At 56.2% G+C, this 22,639-nt stretch overlaps 1 protein-coding gene across 1 annotated transcript in view; it reads right to left on the reverse strand.

Moving 5' to 3' along the window:
* Nucleotides 1-22,639, reverse strand: part of PTPRS (protein tyrosine phosphatase receptor type S) — a 96,623-nt gene that overhangs the window by 17,509 nt on the left and 56,475 nt on the right. Inside the window, exons 12-24 of the mRNA XM_066205483.1 lie at nt 16,950-17,255; nt 14,300-14,493; nt 13,859-13,885; nt 11,901-12,018; nt 8,879-9,469; nt 8,113-8,210; nt 7,725-7,978; nt 7,272-7,365; nt 6,870-7,085; nt 5,072-5,229; nt 4,139-4,150; nt 2,308-2,420; nt 57-104 (exon numbers count right to left, since the gene is read on the reverse strand). Of these exons, the coding sequence (XP_066061580.1) occupies nt 57-104; nt 2,308-2,420; nt 4,139-4,150; nt 5,072-5,229; nt 6,870-7,085; nt 7,272-7,365; nt 7,725-7,978; nt 8,113-8,210; nt 8,879-9,469; nt 11,901-12,018; nt 13,859-13,885; nt 14,300-14,493; nt 16,950-17,255 (2,229 nt within the window). The remainder of the gene's footprint in view (nt 1-56; nt 105-2,307; nt 2,421-4,138; nt 4,151-5,071; nt 5,230-6,869; nt 7,086-7,271; nt 7,366-7,724; nt 7,979-8,112; nt 8,211-8,878; nt 9,470-11,900; nt 12,019-13,858; nt 13,886-14,299; nt 14,494-16,949; nt 17,256-22,639) is intronic.

Genomic DNA, 22,639 nt, shown 5'->3' on the forward strand with positions numbered 1-22,639 from the left:
AATAATGGGGAGGGAAAAAATGAAACCAACAGGAACAAAAACACACAGGAACTAACTTTCCAAGTCAAACTCAGGGTCACTGAGAGGGCTGCTCAGACCAGAATCTGCAGAAAACAGTAAAAAATAAATAAATAAAAGATACACTTTTGTAAAAATTTCATGCTAATTAAAAGAAAAAACCAAAAACCAACATAAATCTAAAGAGGAAAAGAAAGGTATTTTTTGTGCTGATTAGGACAGGATATCTAAGATGTGCTTTGCTTTCCCCTCTCTGAGCTGCACATTCCCATTCCCATGTCCCTCCTCACCTGTCTGCAGGAGAGCCTACAGGCCCCTTCTGAACCACACTATATTGAATTTAAATGCCTTTAACTCAGAGAGCACCTGTGGACTCTTCCCCTGCAAACTGCACCACAACCTCTCCATCCCTGCCAACACACTCCAAGCTCGTTTTCCATTTTCACCCAATGTTTCCAAAATTCTGTGGGAGGCAGGTGATCAACTCCCCCAAATCCTTTAAAACCTTTTAGTGCTTCACAAATTCTAGAGCAGGGTAACACCAGGTAGGTCAGCTGCGGCCAGATAAACCTGGAAAGGAAAGGGCAGCACCTCCTAAAGCCAGACCGGACACAGGCAGTGTCTTCTGGGATCTGCGGAGCCTTACTGCAGGTTCTGGTGTCTCACAAACCTCTCAGAGCCAGAATTCAGAGGTCCAGCATGACCAAAGCAGAGGGGTCAAGAGGAGACTGACTCCCCCCTCCATGGATCCCATTACCTGATGGAAGCACCCCCAGCTGACCCTGCTGTCCTGTGGGACACTCAGGGAAACACAGGAACCAGCACTTCCAGCTGCCTCCTGGCACCACGACCAAGCTGGAAGGCCACAACCTTTCATTTCTATCTCAGCACAGCCTTTTCATCAGAGGGAGTGCAGCTCCTTCTCTGGGGTCTCCCACCTCCCTCCCCCTGGAGCACCCACAGAACGCTCCCAAAGGCGCCCAGACAAGGGCAAACTGCTGCTGAGCTGCAGCTGGGGGCACCCGAAAGATCTCAGACACCTCCAGACTGTCCTGCAAGAGCAGCACTAAGAGCTGATTCAGGGACCTACCTGTGCCGGACTGCTGTCCCTGCACGCTGGAGTGAACCCGCTGCCATCCCTCAGTTGTTCCTAAGCTTGGCCGATCCCAGCAGGTGCTTCCCGACCCATTTTGGTAAGAGCCCCTCAGCTCAGCTCTGCCTTGTGCTTCCCCACAAATCCCTCCGGGTCCCTCCTGCCAGCCCCACCCTAAGGAAACTGGACAAGGCTAAGGACAGGACTGGGACGGGAAGGGGAAACAGGAGCTACAGAAACATTACCAACGAGCACAAAACAGCAAAAAAAAAAAACCAAAACAAACAAACAAACTGAAAACAACAGCCAGCCCCCAAAAAGCACAATAAATTCCCTTCCAAATCCTCAAGCACCAGGAACTTGGAGGCAGAGGCGTGGCCAGGCACGGGGTCAGCGTGTCCGTGTGTGTGAGGACGTGGTGGCTGCAGAGGTGCCATGCAGCAGCTGGGACATGCACGGACATGGGGACACGTGTGTGCAGGAGGGAGGGTGCACAGAGCCTCTGCCCAGAGCTCAGAGCTGCAGGGACAGGCTGGGCCAGCCCTGGCAGTGCCCAAGGCCAGGCTGGACAAGGCTTGGAGCAGCCTGGGCTGGTGGAAGGTGCCCTGCCCGCGGCAGGGGGTGGAACTGGGTGGGCTTTAAGGTGCTCCCAACCCGAACCAGCCTGGGATTCCACGGATTCCACGGCAGCACCTGCACCAAGCCAGGAGACGCTGCCTCAGCTGCCCCAGGCAGGCAGCTGCTCTCTCCCTGCACGGCCCCGGGCAGGCCTGGCTCCCAGCAGGGCTGGGCTGGCACCAGAAAACACCAGCTCCACGTGTGGCTGGAGCACAGGGGGCTGGGCAGCTGCCACGCTCCATCTCCCCACCCAGGAGCTCCCGGCTGGGGCACGGGGCAGCCCTGCTGCTCTGGTGTGGCTGGCACAGCCCAGAACGCACCAATTTATCTGGGAATCCAGGAAAAGCCTTCTTCTGCCTTGCCAGCACTGGTGCAGGGTCCTTGAGGATCCCAGCAAAGGCTCCTTCCAGCATTCCCACCGAGCACAGAGCAGGCTGGGGCTCCCGGCTGTGCCCAAGGGCAGCACTGGCTCTCCAGGCAGAGCCTCAGCAGCTCCAGGCAGGCAGCCAGGGCTCAGGGAAGGGGCAGGTGCTCCACTCCTGCCTTCCCAGCGGGACAGGCTGGCCAGCGGCTGTTACCTGGAGTCTGGAAGTTGATTCTCCTCATTTCCACGGGGTCCTTGGGGTGGTGGGGGGCGATTTCTGCGTTGTTCAGGAGGCACTTGGTCCGTGGCTCGGAATCTTTCCGTTTGCTTCACAACAAACCCAGAATGACACAAAAGAGACCAGAAAGAAAACGCAGCTTAGCTTGTGGGCCTTGTGGTCTCAGCTACTCGTGTTCAGGCACGAGCAGAGCTCCCACCGAAAATCAAAGGCGCAGCCAAGGGTTTAAGTACATAAAACACATCAGAAGAGGGAAGAGGTTTGGAAGCGTTGCCAGTGCTGTGTTTTAGGGGTTGACAATGGCCTGGGAGCCCCCGAGCAGCTTTCAGGTAAGTCTGGAAGTTCCCCCCTTCTCCAGCAGCAGCACAGACTGGCAGCCAGGAGCAGCTGAGGTGCTGTGAACACACAGCTCACCCTCCCTGCTCAGAGCAGCCTCCACTGAACTCTGCAGAGCAAAAATGTTCCAACTCTGGCCAAGCCACTTCCAGCCTGAGAGAACCAGAGCCAGCAGAATCGTTTGGAAAAGTACAGAACCTCCTGGCTGTGACCTTGGATGTCAAGCTCTGATATTGCTGTTGGCTGGTTCAGGAGCTCTCAGAGCTGCCCTGCTGCAGACAGAGAAGTCAGAGCAGCAGTTTTCAATCTTTTTTGAACTGCAGAACCCTAAAAATCTGGGTTCAACAAACAGTGCAGACACATCCTCTCCCAGCACAGCTGTGCCTGCTGAGATCCACCTCTCCCTGCCAGCAGCCAGAGCCCGCTCCAAGCCGCCAGCTGAGCTGCACATGGAAGTGCTTCCTAATATATTTTCCTCCAAATGGGTTAGGTTAGCTCAGGCAGTTGGAAAAGTCTTTGCTGACCTGGCTCATTCTCCTTGAAGAGAATTTAGAAGCAAAGGTCTGTGCTGACCTAAAGATGTGATAAGTTCTTGCAAAGAAACAGTGCTGGGAGCTGAACTTCTCCAGGGAGCAGAGAACGTGGCCGCCACCCCGAGGCTTGGAAAGGGGTCCCAGCCCTTCCAGAGAGGGGCTGAGCTCCTCACCTCCCCTGCCTGGGCTGCACAGGAGCCTCCAGTAATTTGCCTGCAGCAGCAATGGCAGTTACTTAGGCAGAGAGGAGGTTATTCGGGACATTTTCAGCTGTCTCTTGATGTCATTAACAGCCAGAAGAAGTGGTCTGAGCCCTGCCAGCACTGCATGGGGCAGCACTTTGGAATGACACCACTTGGCACTTCGGGAGATGTTTATTTCTGCCGCAGTTCTGAAACTGCTGCGAGCAGTTCAGGGACTGAACCCATCAGTTACTTCCACTGAAAGCTCCTCCAGTCTTGGAAATGGCTGGGGAAAAGTCTCATTTCTGCAGCCATAAACACTCTGTCAGAAGCCCTTGGCTGAGGGGGCAGGAGCAGCTTCTGCCACGGGACAGGGACAGCTCCGCGGTGAGAATCTGCCAGTGGCTCAGGGACAGCCCTGTGGAGCAGCCAGACATGAGAAACTCACTCACCCTCACCTCTGCCTGGACACAAACGAGAGCTTCTCTGCTCCATCAACCCAGCACTTTGTGAGCATTGACTGCCACTGCTGCTCAACCTGAGAAACGGCCCTTTTGTTTAGGAATGGACAACAGGAGGAAACTGGCCTTGCTTTGCTTTTCCTGCCCCAATTCAAACATAGTCTGACACGGGGTTTCTGTGAGGACAGATCTAGAGGTGGGAACTGCACCGACAAAGTCCCAACACCCCAGAGCAAACACTGCTTAACACACAGCAAGCAAGAACCTGAATAAATGGGAAATCCGGTGCTCTTACCTGTCTGGTTTGCTGTCCAGGAAAGCAGCAAGTGGAGGGAAGACAAGACAAATGTTCACGTTAGAAAGGACTTGCAGGGGGAAGGGGAAGCATTTGCTCAGCTCTAACCCTGGCAGCAGAGGTGGGACCAGCACAGATCACCCAGGCAGAGGAGCACCAAGCAGGAGCCCTGAGCCCCTGCCCCAGAGCAGCCTCGCACGCTGGGATGCAGAGGCCACACTCCTGTCAGAGGGGAACACACCTGTGCAGGTCAGAGGTGGAGCAGGGCTGGGAGAGCTCCCCCCACCCTGGGACTGAGCTGTCCCAGCTAAGGAGCCTCTGCTGGCCTCTGCCACCTTTATTTCCTTCAGCCCCTGCTTCCCCTCCCGTGCCCTTCCCCTGCCCTGCGTGTGCTCAGGGGACCCCCAGTTCTCCTCCACACACCACCAGCTGCTCAGAAAGGGAAAGGGAGACGCTTCCAGGGGTTTTCCCTTCCCTCTCCTGAAGACTCACACCCTGCTCCCGTCCCCCAGCTCCAGCAGAAAGGCAGCCTGAGAGCAGAGGGGGTCTCTGGTGCCCCAGAGCTCAGGGGTGCCTTCCCTGCAGCCCCTCACTGCCCACAGGGAGCATGGAGAGGGGTGCCTGGGGCTGTGAGCAGCAGTGCTGGAGTCCTGACACACTCGCTGCACGCAGGGCCAAGGGAGTGTCTGTGGGACAAGCACAGCTTTCCCTGGGAGTGCCCTGGGGCAGAACCTGCCGCAGCAAATCCCTCCGAGCCCCGGCTAGTCCCCCTGTGCTGGGCAGACTCTCCCTTTCCAGCATCGGCGCCTCAGGGCTCCTCTCTCCTGGGCCCAGGGAGGGGCTTCCCCGCAGCTGACCAGGACAGAAATCCCCTTCAGGGAGCCCTGGGGACACTCAGAACCACCCCAGGCGTGGGCAGACAGCAGCTCTTACTTTTTGTAGAGCAGGATGGCGATGACGATGCAGATGATGAAGACCACGGCCAGGACGGGCCCGATGACCCAGATGAGCCCCTCCTCACCATCAATGATGGGCTGGGGGTCAGGGTTGTCCAGCTGGATGGGGTCGGAGAAGGGGCTGGCAGCATAGGTCTGGAACACAGGGAACGGGAGGAACACAGCTCAGAGATGGGATGAGGAAGGGGCAAGCACACGATATTCCACGGGAGGAACTGCTGGACAGGAGGTGAGCTCTGTGCAGCACACCCCAAATGGCAACGGGGAAAATGCCCTCCTCAGCCTAGAGGGAATGCCCTGTCCTTCTCCTCCTCAGCCTAGAGGGAATGCCCTGTCCTTCTCCTCCTCAGCCTAGAGGGAATGCCCTGTCCTCCTCCTCAGCCTAGAGAAAGTGCCTGTTCCTGAGCACCCACATGAGGGGCATCCTCCACTTCCAACACTCCAGAGACAGAGCACAGAGAGATCACACCCGTGCGAAGCTGCAGCCCGCCCTGTGCCTGTGGCTCACCCCTTCTCACGGCCAGGAAGGTGCTTTTAGAGGTCCAGCTGCTTCTGTTCCACCACAGCCCTGAGCCCTCAGCACTGCCACAAACACACAAACACTTCCCAAGCTCTCGTGTAACCGTCTGCATTTTGACAGTCAGATGGGATTACAGAGCAAGGGGGAAGGGATTAAAACAAGAATTAATGCTTGGTCTGGTGACTGAAAAAACCAACCCTGACAAATAGATATAAAGAAGTAAAACAGTGCGTGTGTCCTCTGCTGCCTCTGCACTGAGCCGGGTCCTTGAGGAGGATCAAACCCTTCAGAGTCCTGACTAAGGAGGAATTCCCATCCTACACAGGAACTCCAGAAACTGAACAGCACAGAGAACTGCATGGCCTGGTCTGGGGGAGCAGCCAGGGACAAGGACAGGGGCTCTGGGTCCTCGAACTCCATCAGCTCTGAGCAGGCTGGAACCCTGCTCCACACTCAGGAGCTGCTGTGGATCCAGGCCACGGGGAGTGAGTCTGCAGCACCTTGTTCTAAACAGAAATTACCTCAAGCTGCAGTAATCCGATTGAGAAACCCATTCAGGAGCGTGTCAGCCTAATCCTTTAATATCAAATACACAACTAAATATTTATTTGGGGAAAAAACCTCTGAAAACCCTTAATTTCCAATAGCTCCCTGCTACAATTCCGTAGGGGGATTTACAAACAACAAAGTATTAGGTTCTTTCCCATTGTGTGTGAGGGAGGAGGCAGGTAAATATTAAAATAGTTGTTTTCATAAAGGCCAGGTCCAGCCCCAGTGAAAACAGCAGAGATGCTGAATTGGTAGAGAGAACTTGTAGTTTTCCATAAAAAAAAGATCCCCTCTGTGCTTGGAGAGCAATGCCCAGAGCGTGACACGCTCTTGGAGCAGAATGTCTGGGGTCATTGCTCCGAGGAGTTAAAGAACAGCCTTTAAAGGAAATTATTGTTCAAAAAGGGGTTTGACCCGGGGCTCTCTGAACTCCTGTGCCCTCCTGAGGGGACAGTTCAGTGTTCCCCCATTCTGGACTCCTCTCTGGAGCCACAAGTGCACGAGTTCTGCCCTCAGAGACTGGGGCAAGCACGGCTGCTCGTGTCCTCGGTGCTTGGAAGGCACGAATGCAGGCACAAGCACAAGCAGCTCACCAAGCACAAGAGCCACATCCAACAGCCCCACAGCTGGAAGGAAAAGCCCCTCAAGGACACCAGGAGGGCAGTGGCAGGGAAGGGAGAGGCCTGGGGAAGCCGGCAGCACTCACAGCCTCGGGTTCCTGCAGCACGGCCAGGATGAAGAGCACGTATCTCTGCCCCGGCTCCAGGGCTCTGTTCTCGAAGTTGTCGTAGTGTTTCATGTCCCCCAGGACGAAGTGGGAGGGCAGCGAGCGGAAGCGGGCGGCGATGTAGGGCCGGGGGAACTCCAGCTGCCGGGAATGCCGCAGGCTCCGCCGCCGCAGCCTGGCGATGTCCTGCACCAGCTGGGGGAGGCAGGGGAACAACCCTGAGAGCCTGGAAAGCCAGAGCAGCCCTCCCAGACTGGCTGCTCCTTGGTGCCCTGAATGAGGAGCACAGGAACCCCAAAGCCCCCTCCCAGCCCTCAGGTCCCCATCCCGTTCCAGCTGTTCTCTCCCACCTAAGCTGAGTCCAGTTTCAGCCACGCTCACCTCCTCCAGGTCCATCTCCTCAGGGCTGCCCAGGGGGTTGAGGAACTGTCCTCCCCGGGACTTCCTCAGAGGCACCACCACAATGTAGAAAGCTCTGGGGGTTGGGGATGAGAAGAGCAAACAGAAGGAATCAGCCACGGAAGAAGAGAGCACACACTGATGTGAGTTTGCCCAAACTGCCCCACTGGCCTAAGCCCCTTATTTTTCATTCAGCACGGTTGTTGTTCCTGGAAGGAGCTGGATTCAGTGGCAGCTCCATGTCTCCTTGTACTCCCTTCACACTTCCCGTTAGTTGTGGAAATGCCTCCAAAAGGCGACAGTCAGGAAGGCTGGAAATGCAGGGATCACCCTCCTGGTACTGCCCCTGTGGGTCTGTGGTGGTCTCCAGCCATCAGGGCCGACCCCCAAAACACGAACTGAGCACCCCACCCCAGCAGTTAAACAGAAACCTACTGGACAGGCACAGAGCTCTTCACGTCGGGGAGAATCACCACCACGTTGCCATCAGCATCAGGCTTGTGGGTCACCTCTGGCTTCTTGGACAGCATGTCAGCAGCAGTCCAGGCTGCAACGTTCTGCTGCAGCCCCCCCATGCTGTTGCCCTGGTTCATCAGCACAAAGTTGTAGAAGGTTCGGGGCCTCAGGTGGGTGATGAGTTTCTTGGTGGTTCGTCCATCCACGTCGACGTGCAGCCCGTTGTACTGGATCTGTGGGAGGGAGGAGGTTGTTCCCTCAGCAGGGCTGCTCCTGCTCCAGCTGCTTCCTCCCCATCCCTTTGGTTTGCAGGAACACCCAGCCCTGCAGAGCTGGGGCAAACACGGGAAAAAACTCCTGCACTTGCCTTGTATGGGGTAGGGGAGTTGTAATTCTCAGGGAACTCCCAGCTCAGAAGGACAGACGTCTTTGTCACCATCTTCACCTTGAAGTTTTTGGGTAAAACTGCAGAGAAAAAAGTGAGGAGGAAGGGGAGAAAGGAGAAGAAAAGGCAGCAGAGGGAAGGAAGAGCAGGAAAGAGAAGGAAGAGAATGTCAAGTGCTGGAAGAGGGCCCTGCCAGGCTGGCTCTGGCTGCGGCTGCAGGAACAGAAGGGATTGCTCCCTCCTCCACTGTGCTGGAGTTTTGCCAAGGTCCATCTCCCAGTGCTCCCTGTCCCCGTGCCTAACCCCAGCAGGGCGCGTGGCTTCGCCCCCACACTCTGGGCCTGGGTGGCTGCTGCAGGAACGAGGTGCTGCCTGGCTGAGCATGCTCAGGTGAGGAAAAACCCATCCCAGGTCACGGCTTCAGGGTTTGCTTTGTTTAGAAATTTTTGCTCTTTTCTTTTGGCTGTTTGCAAAAGCTGAAGAAAACGCTCTTCCCACCTGTACAGCGACCGGCCCCCCCGCGGGTGCCAGCGACAGAAGGTGTCCGGACTTAACTTAGAAGAAAGCGGTAAAAGGGACTTACCTGGCCCAAGGCAGAGAGGAGCGGAGGGACTGAGTGTGACACCAGAGTGCTTTGCATTTACTCACGAGCCCGGCTGAGCCTGGCCTGACCTCTCCAGCTCTCTTGCCTCCCGGCACCAGCCCCGGACACAAGGGGAGAGAAGGAGGAGAAACCGGTGAGTCCTACCTTGGTCCAGCTGGAACGTCCGATACTGGACGGTCGGGCTGTAGGGCCCGGGGCCTTTACTGGTGTGAGCACGGATTTTAACATCATAGGCGGTGTTGGGTTTGAGGCCGTTGAGGGTGTAGGAGTTCTCTGGGGAGGGGGGCAGGTCTTTTTCCAGCAGGTTCCCGGGAGAACCGGCCTCCCGGTAGGCCACGGTGTACTTGACGATGGCTCCGTTGCGCTCGGCCAGCACGGGGGGCAGCCAGCCGAACTGCACCGACACGGCCGTGACGTTGCTCGCCTCGAGGATCTGCGGGTAACCCTTGGGGATGTCTTCGGGGGTGGTGAGTTCCTGCACGGCTTCCTCCCCGAAGCCAGCCCGGCTCTTCACGGCCAGCTTGAAGACGTACGTGGCGCCCTTGTGGATGCTGGGGGCGACGTACTTGTCCTCCAGCGCCGAGAACTCCAGCGTGGCCAGAGGGTCGACGTCCTTGCGGCCAAACTGCAGCCGGTAGCCCAGGACCTGGCCCTCCGCGCCCAGGGGGGGCTCCCACTTCACCAGCAGAGTGTTCTCCTCTGTCTGGTGCACAGACAGGATGGGCTTTCCTGGGACTAGGAGAGAAGAGAGACACCTTCAGCCAGGGCTGGGGCAGGGGACAGGAGCTGCAGGGACTCCTCCGCTGCAGCAACAGGTTCCTCAAGTCAGCAGCAATGTCCCAGCTCGGCCTCACGTAACCCAAACTGCTGCCACCCTGTACAGGTGGACGGGCCCTAAACAGTTTGGGACACGAGGAGCACTGCCAGCGTGTCAGCTCTGAGCTGCTGACACACTCATAAATTTGTTTTCTTCCCTTCGTTCAGGATGGAAAGATGTGCACGGCTCCTCCCCTATCCCTGGACCTCTCACCCTCCCACTGCTGGGAAGAACAGGCTCAGGAGTCCTGACTCCCAGCCTCCTGTCCCAACTGCTTCCCAGGGCAGGGAAAAACAAACCCGGAGTCCACAACGTCCCAACCTCCCTCCCTCTCTCCATTACACAGCCCAGCTCATGCAGAAAGAGACTGGAACAGATTGGCCCAGGCTGGGAAGTCCAGAGCAGCTGAGGGTGAAGCAGTGAAGGATGGAAGGAGGTCTGGGCAGCCCCAGGTCCCGAGCAGCAGGCACGGGGCCAGCTCACAGGGCTGGCAGGCAGCTCATCGCCCACTTGGGTACAGGAGCAAGCGCAGGCAGAGGAACCAGAGCCCAGACTGTGTGTGAGGCAGGGGGCAGGGAGAGCTGCTGCTGGCTCTGTGCTGCTCCTCTCCTCTGCAGGAAGGGAACTCCCAGTGCTGGTGCACTTCCAGCGAGCTCCCCGTTACCTGTCAGCGAGCTCCCCCACACGTGGGGGTCTGGGGAGCTCAGCAGTGCCATGTCTCTGCCTAATGAGCCCTGGCACTGCCTGCCTGCCAAGGCAGCCCACAGCCACAGTTAAATGACACGTGCGGGCCCAGGCGCTGCCGAAGCCGGGGAAAGCAGAGCATTAATTCCAGCAGCTCACGCGTCATTGACGCTCAGCCCCGCTATTAGAGATCCAATTTCCTTCTCTCCTCCTTGGTATTTCTCCCGGTTGGACAGGAGGAGAGAAAATGGAGCTGGGAGAGATCCCAGCCCACTCCCACAGCACGAGCCCGACCAAAGGTGAGGGCTGGAGTGTGGCGGAGGGAGCAGGGCAGGACCTGCAAGGGTCACACCGGGGAACCCCTGCCTGACACCTCAGTGGGGACCGGGGGCTGTCTCTGAAACAAATGCTGAATTCCTTCCAAACTGCCAAAGAGCGGCAGGGACGGTGCTGGGAGAGCCAGCCTCCTCCCTTGGGAATGCCTGAGGAGCACATTAAAGAGAAAAAGAGTGCCATTACCTTTGTGTTTCAGTTTTTATCACAAATGTTACTGTAATCAGCTGAGCTTGAAAGTATTACATCCGCACAACAAATACTGTTTGGAATAAAGGTGAGAAGAAAGAGCAGAGAAGGGGAAATGTTTTATTTTGTAATTGGTTTGGACAGCAAAGGAGAAAATTAGATGTATTGCTGTATTTAAATTCAGCCCCCAGCCCTGAATGATAGAGAAAGAAATCTCTCCTCTCAGAAGGTGTATTGACTCAAAGAAGGTAAGAATGTTACAGAGCCGTTTGAAAGAGGTGTTTTTTTTTTTTTAATAGCTATTTCAAGTTGGGGGAAATTGAGTTTCGGGTAATAGCTGCTGTGCTGGAGAAAACATCCCTCTGTGACTGATCACCTGCACTGCAAATCCTAATGGGAGGAGATGAGGGAGGGTGACAAGGGAGAGTGACAAGGGAGCCAGGCAGAGAGAAAGGCTCCAGGAGGGGAAAACACAAAGGGTGGAGAGCCTTGGGAAGAAGGAGAGCAGAGAACCAGGGAGTCAGTGAGGAGAAACATGGGCAGAACTGGGGGGGAAGGAGAAGAGGGTGAGGGAGGGAAAAGGCTTTGGCTGGTTTGGGCAGGCAGAGCCCAGGTCCCAGAAATGGGAGGCAGGAAAGGCCAATACTGTCAGAGTTTCTCCCTCCACCAGTCCTGCACACAGGGGACGTGCATCCAGACGTGGCACCAGAAGAGAGGAGTGGGCAGGACAAGGCCACTGTCTGCCTGCTGCTCTGCAGGTCTCTGCAAGCCCCCACCCCGACAGCAGACTCTCCTGTCCCCAGTCTACCTGCGTGGGGTCAGACCAGGGAGAGTCACTTTCCTTCTGCTACACTGGGATTTACAGCCCAAGAGATTACAAGCGACAAATTCATCCTCTGTTGTGTTTCTGGGTGTGCCTGGGCTTTCTGAGGCACTGGTCAGAAAACTGTGACATTTGGTGAGGGCTGCATGTGAGGAATGAAGGGGTTTCTGCCTTACTGAATCTAATTTTGCCCTTGGGGCAGCCTGGCTCCTGCTGCAGAGTCCGTCCTTCAAGAAGGGAGTGGGATGAAAGAAGGTGGGTCTGCAGCAGCTCCCTGGCTTTAGGAAAGGGGTGAATCCCACTGAGGAGAAGGCTCTCACCTGCACCCTTGGTAGTGACCACTTTGGGTTTGCTGCGAGCTCCGTCTCCCTTCATGGTGTAGGCGGCCACGGTGATGGAATAGGCAGTCTCCGGCTGGAGCCCAGCAATGATCATTTCCTGTTTGCCACATGCCAAAGGGAAATCGTGTCAGTACTCAGCCCCGCACCCAAGAGCAGCTCTCTCCCCCTTGCAGGAGCCTCAGCCCTTTCCCAGCATGCAGGAACAGCGAATCCAAGAGCACGAGACACTCCGGGGCTTCTGTGGGAAGTGGCAGAGGGGGAGAGCCCTGTTCCCCTGGCGAGGCACCCCCAGCTCTGCACACACAGCCTGGCTCTGCAGGGCCCCGTGCAAGGCGTCCTCCTCCAGATCTGCCTCTCACACATTCCCTGTCTTCACACAAACCACTTCAGCATCCAAATGCTGCCGCTCCCTTCAAAGCTCTCCTCTCCACTGTGCGGCCTCAGAGGAGGCTCGGAGGTTTCAGGGAGATTACATTTTTTTCGCCATTACCCCTCTCTTCTCTCCTCAGAGATATTTTTAATGCCTTCATGATATTAAAGGGATTGCTTGAATGCAAAGTGCAAGACGACACATTCCGCTCACGCTAAAGCTCCCTGCTAAATCCCACCCCCTCCTTCCCCATCCTCTATCAGCCTCCCCACACCTGGCTCCCAGGAGCTTTTGTTGGAACACTGGCCTCAAGAACAGCCCTTCCCCAGGAGGGATCCAGCCTTTCAAAGGGCTGCGTTGGGAAAGGAACACCCGTGCTAAATCAAACAGGATGACAGCACATGCAGCAGGGTTTTCCCCAAGGCCCCAGAAAGGAGGGAGATGGGAATGTTGTGCATGTTTTATGGCTTCCCCCTCTCCTCACCCCTTTGTGCTTTCGGTATTAAATCTCAGGGCAGCACTTGGGAAGAATTTGTTAGTCCTGAAAAAGCTATTTCCCCGATGGTGAGCTGGAAACAGCAGAACTTTGGAACGGTGGGATTTTGATCAGTGACTGTGGAGCCGTCGGCTGCAGGGACAGGTCTGACTTCTGGAAGTCAAGAAACCTGTTCTGCTCTCACACCTGCCACTGAGTTTTATTAAGATCTTAGGCAAGGGGCTTTGCCTCCCATGAGACTCATTCTCCATCCCTCAAAGGAGAGGCCCCTCACTTGTGCAGGGCTCCTGGCAATCCCCAGGAGACACAAACACAACCAGGTTAGCCTGTGTTGTCTCAGGACCCCGTCATTCCACGGAGAAAATGCTTTCTCCTACTGCTGGGTAGCTGTAGGATTTTGGAAAACATTTATCGTTTTAGCAGAAATAGCAAATGCCAACCAGCCAAGCTGATTTCAAGGTACTTCAAAGGTAAAAGGCACCAATAATGATTCAGTGCTTTGCGTCAATGAGTTCCTAAGAGTCTTTGCCCTTTGAGAGCACAAAGCATTTGCCCATGCCGTGATAGCGCAGGACTCGTGGATTCTGGATTCCCAGTGCTCCCCAGGTATCTTTTCCAGACACAGAGGTGCTGCAAAGGAGCCCATCGGAGCTCCTGCTCTGGTGGAAGGTGTCCCTGTCCCAGGCTGGGAGTGGAACAAGATGGCCTTTAAGGTCCCTTCCAATCCAAACTATTTTAGGATTCTCATATGTTCAAAGCAGTCCCAAATTCAATATTCCATCTGCCTCCCCACGGAGGAGCAGCAGACCCATCCTTCCTTCAGAGCCAAAGGGAAAACCCTGTGGGATTGCTGCGTGCTGACAAACGACACGGTCACAGAGGGTCACAGAGCAGTGACAGGGAGGGGACAGTGCATGGGAACACCAAAAACAGGCTCTAAAACAGGCACACTGGCACTGCAAAATAAAATAAAAGAAAAAAAAAGGAAAAGGAAAATATCACACCACAACAGGAAGTGGGAGAAGGGAAGAGGCAGAACCAGCACGGGAGGATTTTTCTGTTTTTACTTACGTATTCAGCAGTGTCATCTGTTTCCCACTGGGCAGAGAACAAGAGAGGTTTGGCACGTGAGAATACAAGAGGGGAAAGAAGGGAAAGACAGAGACACAGCATGAGGAAGGAGTCCCTGAGCAAGCAGCCACACAAGGTCAGAAGTTACCAGGCAAGCATGAGGGAAGAAGTAGAGTGGGAGAAATTAGTAGATTCCTTGTGGCCTTGGCCTGAATGAAAAGATTTCCCAGACACAGTGAGGATGGGTGGACGGGTATTTATCTCAGTGCTGGGACAGCAGTTCCTGCTCCTCCACAGCGAGATTGTCTGGGAGCACAAGGGAAGTGCAGAGACACAGCCACGGCTCCCCGTGGGCCTTCTGCAGAGTGACACTGCCCGGGCTGCGCCAGGACCCCCCCGGGCCCCTCCCAGCCCCCGGGGCTCGGCCAGGTGAGGCCTTACCTGTGCGTCGGCCAGCATGATGTCCTTGATGTGGGGCAGCCCCCTGGCCTCGCCGTTCTCCATGCGCACGTAGTGCACCTGGTAGCCGCGGATCTGGCCGTGCTGGCGGCTCGGCACCGGCGAGCGCCAGAACACCTGGATGGCCGTCGAGTTGAGCACCTCCACCTCCACCTTCCGCGGCGGGGCGCTGGGCACTGCGGGCACCAAGGGGTGTGTCACTGGGGGTGTCCCCGGGGACGAGGACACACTGAGCTGAGCCCTGGGGGAACCTGAGTGTCCCACCTCCTGTCACTGGGGGTGTCCCCGGGGACATGGACACACTGAGCTGAGCCCTGGGGGAACCTGAGTGTCCCACCTCCTGTCACTGGGGGTGTCCCCGGGGACATGGACACACTGAGCTGAGCCCTGGGGGAACCTGAGTGTCCCACCTCCTGTCACTGGGGGTGCCCCGGGGACATGGACACACTGAGCTGAGCCCTGGGGGAACCTGAGTGTCCCACCTCCTGTCACTGGGGGTGTCCCCGGGGACGAGGACACACTGAGCTGCGCCCTGAGTGTCCCACCTCCTGTCACTGGGGATGTCCCCGGGGACGAGGACACACTGAGCTGAGCCCTGGGGGAACCTGAGTGTCCCACCTCCTGTCACCGGGGGTGTCCCCAGGGACATGGACACACTGAGCTGAGCCCTGAGTGTCCCACCTCCTGTCACTGGGGGTGTCCCCGGGGACGAGGACACACTGAGCTGCGCCCTGAGTGTCCCACCTCCTGTCACTGGGGGTGTCCCCAGGGACGAGGACACACTGAGCTGAGCCCTGGGGGAACCTGAGTGTCCCACCTCCTGTCACTGGGGGTGTCCCCGGGGACATGGACACACTGAGCTGAGCCCTGAGTGTCCCACCTCCTGTCACTGGGGGTGTCCTCAGGGACATGGACACACTGAGCTGAGCCCTGAGTGTCCCACCTCCTGTCACTGGGGGTGTCCCCGGGGACATGGACACTGATCTGAGCCCTGAGTGTCCCACCTCCTGTCACTGGGGGTGTCCCCAGGGACATGGACACACTGAGCTGAGCCCTGGGGGAACCTGAGTGTCCCACCTCCTGTCACTGGGGGTGTCCCCGGGGACATGGACACTGATCTGAGCCCTGAGTGTCCCACCTCCTGTCACTGGGGGTGTCCCCGCGGACGAGGACACACTGAGCTGAGCCCTGGGGGAACCTGAGTGTCCCACCTCCTGTCACTGGGGGTGTCCTCAGGGACATGGACACACTGAGCTGAGCCCTGAGTGTCCCACCTCCTGTCACTGGGGATGTCCCCGGGGACGAGGACACACTGAGCTGAGCCCTGGGGGAACCTGAGTGTCCCATCTCCTGTCCCTGCAGTTCTGTGGGACCCACTCTGCACGGCCTGGAGACAGCGGTGGGAGCGGGCACGTCCCATCACCCAGCCTTGCACAGGCTCCTCCGTGCCCGGTTTGCCCGGATGGAAGGAGCCATTATGGCTCCAGGTCTCACTCTGAGGGCAAAGGTGATTTCCAGCGAGCCAGAAAAGCTCTGGTCCGGCCTGTGGGAGGTCAGGGTGCAGAGGATCAGGACAGGGCTTGTTCCCTCATCCCTCTGGCAGGATGGGGGCTTGGTGGCTACAACCACTGTGGAATCTCAGGACAGAAAACAAGAGATGGCTTGGATGGAATTTGGGCTGAATCTTTGGAAATACTACTACTATTACTACTACTACTACTACTACTACTAATCACAGAGGGCATCTACCAGAGTTCCTGAGCAGGGTACTCTGTTACATTTGCATGTGGGCAGAGGCTCAGGGAAACAGGACCAACACTGGGGACAAACCTGTTGCTTTTTTTAAAATTCTTTTTATTTGGAATAGATGAGGAACACCTGAAAAATTCAGGATTTCTATGTGTTATTTACTTGACCTTTATTATTTGAGCTCCTACCCCCACAGTGAGGGTGCTCCTCTCCCTTCATGCACCCATTCATGCTTTTCCCTGGTTTATTTTACTGTAGGAATACCAGGAAAATTAAAGGCTCTGAGTGGGGCCACTGAACTGTTGTCTCTCAAGCTTTTGAAACTTTAACAGATTCCTCCTTTCTACGACTGACAAAAACTCTGGCTTAAGGAGAAGGCAGTAACAAGGAGTGTAGTAACAAGGAATGTGTGGGAAGGACTCTTTAATATTTTAAAACGTGCTCTCAGGGGCAGGGTGGGATTCTTGGGGCTGTCCCATGCAGGACCAGGACCTGGACTTGGCTGATCCTCGTGGGTCCCTTCCAGCTCAGGATATACAGTGATTCCAGGAAACCAAGTTCTGGCAGCAAAGGCTTCCTCAGAGCAAAGGTTTCGGTGCCTGGGCTGCTCCTGGCTCAGGGAGAGCATCTTTTCAGGAGGAGTGGTGCAGTTGAGACTCAGAGATATTAGGAGAGGCGCCATGAATCCAGGAAATGCTCTAAGGCACCCCAGAGCCCAGAGGGCTCATCCAGGAGCGACGGCACAGAGGACGCTGCGCAGCTCAGACCTCGGATCCCCCTGCACCACTCCAGAGCCAGGGCAGGGCCTCGCTGTGTGCTGCCAGCACGGGAGCCACCCCCGCAGGGACAGGAACCCCCGGAGCCCCCGCAGCAGCTCACTCACCATCCTCATCCGTGCGGACGATGACCGGCGAGCTCTCCGGGCCCGGCCCCACCTCCGTGTGAGCCACCACGGTGACGCGGTACTCGGTCCACTTGTCCAGGGACTCCAGCAGGATCTGACTGGTGGTTGGGGGGATATCATTCACCTCCTTTAGCTCCGTGTCCTCCGAGTCCAGCGCTCGATAGTGGACGCTGTAGCCGGCCAGGACGCCGTTCTGGCTCTCGGCCGGAGGCGGCCGCCAACTTACCAGAATGGCGGTGGAGCGGGTGCTGACACATTTTACATCTTGAGGGGGGGCAGACGGTTCTACGAGGGGGGAAAATTCAGGAGCGGGAGAGGGGAAAAGAAGGGAGAGGGGGGGAGGAGGGGTGGGGTGGGGGGGGAAAAAAAAAAACAAAAGATGGGAAAGATAAAAGAAAAAAAAAAAGGAAAAAATGATAACAAAAAAATCTAAAATAAAACGTACAAAAGTTTGGTTTAGGAAGATAAAATTAAAAGAGAAGAGAGCTTTTTTGTTGTTGTCTTTTTTTTTTTTTTTTTCCGAAATGAAGAGGGTTTTTTTTTAAAAAAAAAAAAAAAAAAGCCAACAGAAATTAAATGGAGCATCAAAACTGAAATGGTGTAAAGCAAAGGACTAAACCAGCAAAGCGGGCCAGCCAAGAGGGATCCTGCTGCTTCCACTAAGCTGGCCCCAGCTAAGCACCCAGCTGCACCCTATAAAAGCCCTTTCCTTTGGCTCCCTGTTTTACAGCAGCCTGGCAAATCCTGCTCTGGCTGGGAAGGCACTTCTTTCCAACCTCAGTCTCTGGGATCTTGAATTTCTTTGAAGGGATCTGTGAAAATTAAGTAAGAAAAGCAAATCTTTTGCCAGGAGGCTTAAATTTAAGAGTCTGTACCTCCAGATGGAAGTGATTAGTTGTCCCCAGACTGGAGGAGGCCAAATCCCACGGTGGGAATGCCCAGGACACTGCCAAGCAGCCGTGTTTGAAGAGGAGGTTTTCGAGAAAACGCTTGCAGAAGGAGGGAGGCAGTGGGTTTGGTGAGGTGTTCAGGTATCCAGGGGATTTTCCAAAGCAGCAGCAGGTCTAATTCCCACTGCACCCTCTGCCTGAACTGCGCCAGGGTGTTTCTGAAGATCCCAGGAGAAATCCTTGGCAACTGTGGCCCTACCCAGGCACCTTCTCAGGGGGGCAGCAGACGCCTGTCCAGGGGTGACCAGGAGGTGGGGAAGGTGGAACCCACAGCTCTCCCTTAAAGCTCCTCTCCTTCCACCCGCTGCTCTGGGCAGCATCCAGGGTGAACACTGCCAGGGACCAGATCCCACTTCTGCCAGTCACCAACGACAACTGATCAGCCCAGGGAAGCAGAGTGTGATACATTTTCAAGGCAAGTCGATAAAGCCAGTATCACCCAACTGCAGTAAAGAGCTTTTAACTCTCAGCAGACGGGGCAGGAAACTGGGCTGAGCTCACAAGCCCCCCCAGGCATCACCTGCAAGAAGCAGTAGGTCAGTGCTGGTCACTGCTCCTCATTCCTCTGATGCTTTCTAGTCAACAAAAAGCTCTTTTAGCGAGGAATGATTGCTTCCAAGCCTCTTACTCCCGTCTTTGAGTCAAACCCAGATGTTTAGGCCCGGTTTGCCTTGAGGACTCTGCTAAATCCAGTCACACTTGGCCCAGTTGGCACCGGAGCGAGAGGCACACACTTTCCAGGAGCCTCCAGGAGACTGAGGGAAACGGCTTTTCCAAAAGGGCAGAGATAATCCTTGCACTGCTGTCTGAGCACCCTGCCCAGTAGGACATTTTGGGTGTTCTCCTGCTATTTTTATGCGCTGTTGCTGTCTTCAACCTGGCAGAACGACCCCCTTCTCCCCAGCGCTCCCAGTGAGGAGGCTGACAAGCCCTGGCCGTGGCTGGCCACGCAAAACAACACAGAAGATGTGAAATGAACCGAACCAAAAAGAACAAACTGGAAAATAAAACACAAACCAAGCCAATAATTTGAAACAAACAAACCAAAAAAAAAACCAAAACAAACACCAGAAAGGAAATCATAATAATAAAATAATACTGATATAAAAAGTGATTCCTTCCAGAACATTCCCAGTCTGTTTACCTACCTTCCATGCTTCAACTGCTAACTTATCAGACTTTCTTACAAAAGAACGAGAGGAACTGAGCTACGAGGCCAGACCAAGCTCCTGGTGGGTTTCTGCACATGACTGGCTTTTAAAACGCCACTCTGCTCATGATGAGCCCCCCCGCGTCCTCCCCCACCAGCAGAGCCCCAGCTATTGCAGAGATGGCAATTTTGGACCCCAATCTGTTCTCTTTTGCTAAACTGTCAGCACGAAGAGCAGGACAGCACATTCCCAGCGACAGATCTCCTTCCCTCTGGCTCTCTCCATCTGCTGTGATTGCTGCAGCACCTCTCCAGGACAGAGGTGCCCGTCCCACGTCCCAGAACCAGCTCACGGGTGGTTTCAGGGTATGGAGGGACAGGCTCAGCCCTCCCCCATCGCTGCCACGGTGCCCCTCCCTTCCTTCTTTTGTCCTCATCGGAGGCTGGGCACGTTAAAATCCACCTTTGCCTGCTCAGTTCCAGCCAAAGCCAGCACAGCTGAGAAACCCACTGCAGAGAGGGTCTGACCTGACCTACCCTTCATCCTGCACCTCATTCTGAAAGCCCCAGGAAGCAGAGCTCAGCTGCAGCTGGCCCTGGGCTCACTGTCTGCGCTGCCACGCTCGCTCACTCACCCTCTACGCTCCAGCACAGGGACCTACTGAGAGGCCCTGGGGTGAGGCCTCCTTTGGGGATGGTTTTGCACTTTCTCTGGTCCAAAAGGCGGGGTGGGGCGTGGGTGAGGGGGGAGAAGGCCCAGGTCCTGCCCGGCCCCCTCCCCGTCACCCCTGGACGGCAGCAGCGGAGGAGAACGGCCAGGGCTGCTGGCTGGCCACGCTGGACACGCCTCTGGGAGCTCATGGCACTGTTTCCTTCACAATCCAGCCCACCCTGTGTCACCCTGGGGGTGCTGGGGACAGCACCAGGAGCTGTGGCAGGAGCCCAGTGCCACCAAGCCCAGCGGGGCTGGGAGCTCAGCTCTGCTGCCAGCCCTTCCCTGGGCTGGGGAGCCAGGCACGGGCAGAGCCCCGGGCAGGAGAGCACTGCCCTGGCCCGCTGGCCGTTTTCAGCAGCGTTTTGGGACCCCTCCCCACCCTCCCAGGGCTCCAGGACACCCGGGAGTGTCTGCAGAGCCACCGGGGTGAGCCCGCAGCCACAGGGTGGACTGTATTTGTGAATCTGCTTGAGACCAGCCAGTACTCACCTGAGCTGCACCTTTTACATGCTTTAAAGTTGACTGTCCAAGCCACAAGAGTGACCCTTACTGACCTTGCACAAAATCATGTTTTTTAACCCTTTAGGTACCACAGACTTTGGGTATTTCATTCACTTCACGTACTGTGAGGAGGGGGGCGGGAGGGAGAGCGGAGCTACGTGGGGGAAATCCTTTCTTGGGCAGGAACGGGGGGTGAGAAAGCCCCGCTGTTCCTCCACACCTGCACGTGCAGCCTCACGGCACCCACCCTGCCACCCCTGCCTGCTGAGCACGCTCTGCCCTCCGGAATTTGCGAGTGGGAGAGTTGCCAGGGAGCCTGGGAAGGTCGTGGCTAAACCAGAAAGGGCAAACCAGCTTCTCCCAGCCACGGGGAGCCGGTCAGATTTACGAGCTATGTCTCTGGTACTTGAAGAGTTAAAACCCAGCCACTTCAAGAAGAAAAAGATACTTTACCTTTAGTTTAATGGATTTTACTTTGGTTATGATGCTCAGGAGGAGCCACCCTGGCAGGGAGGTGCGGGGAGGGGCTGCCACATGCGGGTGGGCGCTGGGAGGGGACAGCAGGAGCGGGGTGGGGGGACCAGGGAGAGGCTTTGTCATTCCAGAGACAAGATGCCGTCGCGGTGTGACATCGCCCAGGCAGGGACAGGGACAGGGACAGGGACAGCGGGGAGCTGGCTCGTCGGGTGCAGGGCATGCAGGCAGGCAAGCAGAGAGCAGAAGAGAGAAGAAAGAAGAGGCATGGAGCAGGCCAAGGAGGAGCTGAACGGAAAAGGAGCTGAGGAGGGAAGACACAAAAGCCTGTCCCGAGCCAGAAGGTCTGTGAGCCGCAGGATGTCACCCGGACCAGGGAGAATTGACTCGTTCCTCCAACAGCCAGCCAGGAAAAAAATGTTTCACCGCGTTACAGGACACTGACAGCTCCCAGCTGAGGTTCTTAAGAGCGTTAAATTAATGAGACTCTCCCTATGACAGCTGAGCTACAGAGAGAGAAACCCGTCCGTGTTCTGGGCAGATGCCAAGTTAGAAAAAGCCCCAAAGCCTTCCCTTTTCCCAGACCCCCTTTTCTTCACCCTTAAGGGACAAATTTTCACTAAGCCCTACTGCCACCAGCTCCCACACCCCTCTTCCAGCTTGTTTTAGTGAACCAGAGAGCACAAATCCCAGACCGTCCCTGCCTCCCATCCCCACAGGTCTCAAGGAGAGAAACCCCTTGGAAAACAGCAGCAGAGTGTAAGTTGAACACTTGTTTTTCAGGTCCTTTCAGTTCATTTCCCCCACCCCACAGAGATGCTCCCTCTGGCAGTACCACACTGGGATCAGAACCAGCAGCAGAGTCAGGAAAGGATTTTCCTATGAAACGTAGAGAGAGTATGGAGAAAAAAGAAAAGAAGGAAAAAAGGGGAAAAAACATTTGAAGGAAAGAAAAACCAAAAAATCTTTGAATGGAGAGGAGGCCTGAGAAAGCCCCAGTAAGGAATTCTGTCTGCGCAGAAACAGACTCCCCTTTCTTCCCACTCCTCAGGGGACAGAAAGAGAAGGAGACAGGGAAAGGGAGAGACAGCAGGATGTGACAATTAAAAAGCCCAGCTGAGAGCCTGCTGCTCCCCCTCGTTAGGGACTCTGAGGGACGGGAGCAGGGCTGTCCCCGCTCACACTGGTGACCAGAGCCACTTCTGAGTTAGTTCTGCTCCCGGCTACTCCAAACTGCAGCGGAGTGATTTAGTAGAGATGAGAGGAGACAGAAAACACAAAGAACAGCTGCCACAGCCACTCATGCAGTGAAAAAACACCTCATTTAAAAGCAAAGATCTGTGAAAAGCCCAGGTTGAAATATTGCCATCCAGGGTCACTGTCCCCAGGGCAACAGCGAAGGGAGACAATCCATTAAACTAAAACCAGCACGTTTTGGTTGCACAGGCTCCATCCTGGTACCATCAATATCCCCCTCCCAGCCTCCACAGGGCTCCTCTCTCCCGCTCTGCCGGAGCCCAAACGGGACCATTTCCAGAGCTCCAGGCCTTCCTCCCCTTGGCTGTGGAGCTGCTCGTGGGGAAGAGCGCGGGGACGGCTTCCCCAGGGGCCGGGGAAGGCCGGGCCCGCGAGCGGTCACCTTCCCCTCTCCTCTGCCTCGCGCTTCCCCGCCACGTCCCCGCTGCGCTGCCCGTGCCCCTTCCTGCCAGCTGCTGGTCTGCGTGGGCTGTGGCCGCCACCCCGAGCATGCTCAGCCATGGCCAGCGTGGCCACCACGGAGCCCCGTCGGCTCCCACCCCGCGGGGACGGCGCTCCCCGGCACCCCGGGGCCCAGCTCTGCTCCTGGCTCACGCCTCAGCACCGGGGAGGGGAGAGGGGA

Source organism: Chamaea fasciata, unplaced genomic scaffold (assembly GCF_029207755.1).
Source record: "Chamaea fasciata isolate MVZ Bird 193981 ecotype frontalis unplaced genomic scaffold, bChaFas1.0.hap1 SCAF_28, whole genome shotgun sequence".
Lineage (NCBI taxonomy): Eukaryota > Metazoa > Chordata > Aves > Passeriformes > Sylviidae > Chamaea > Chamaea fasciata.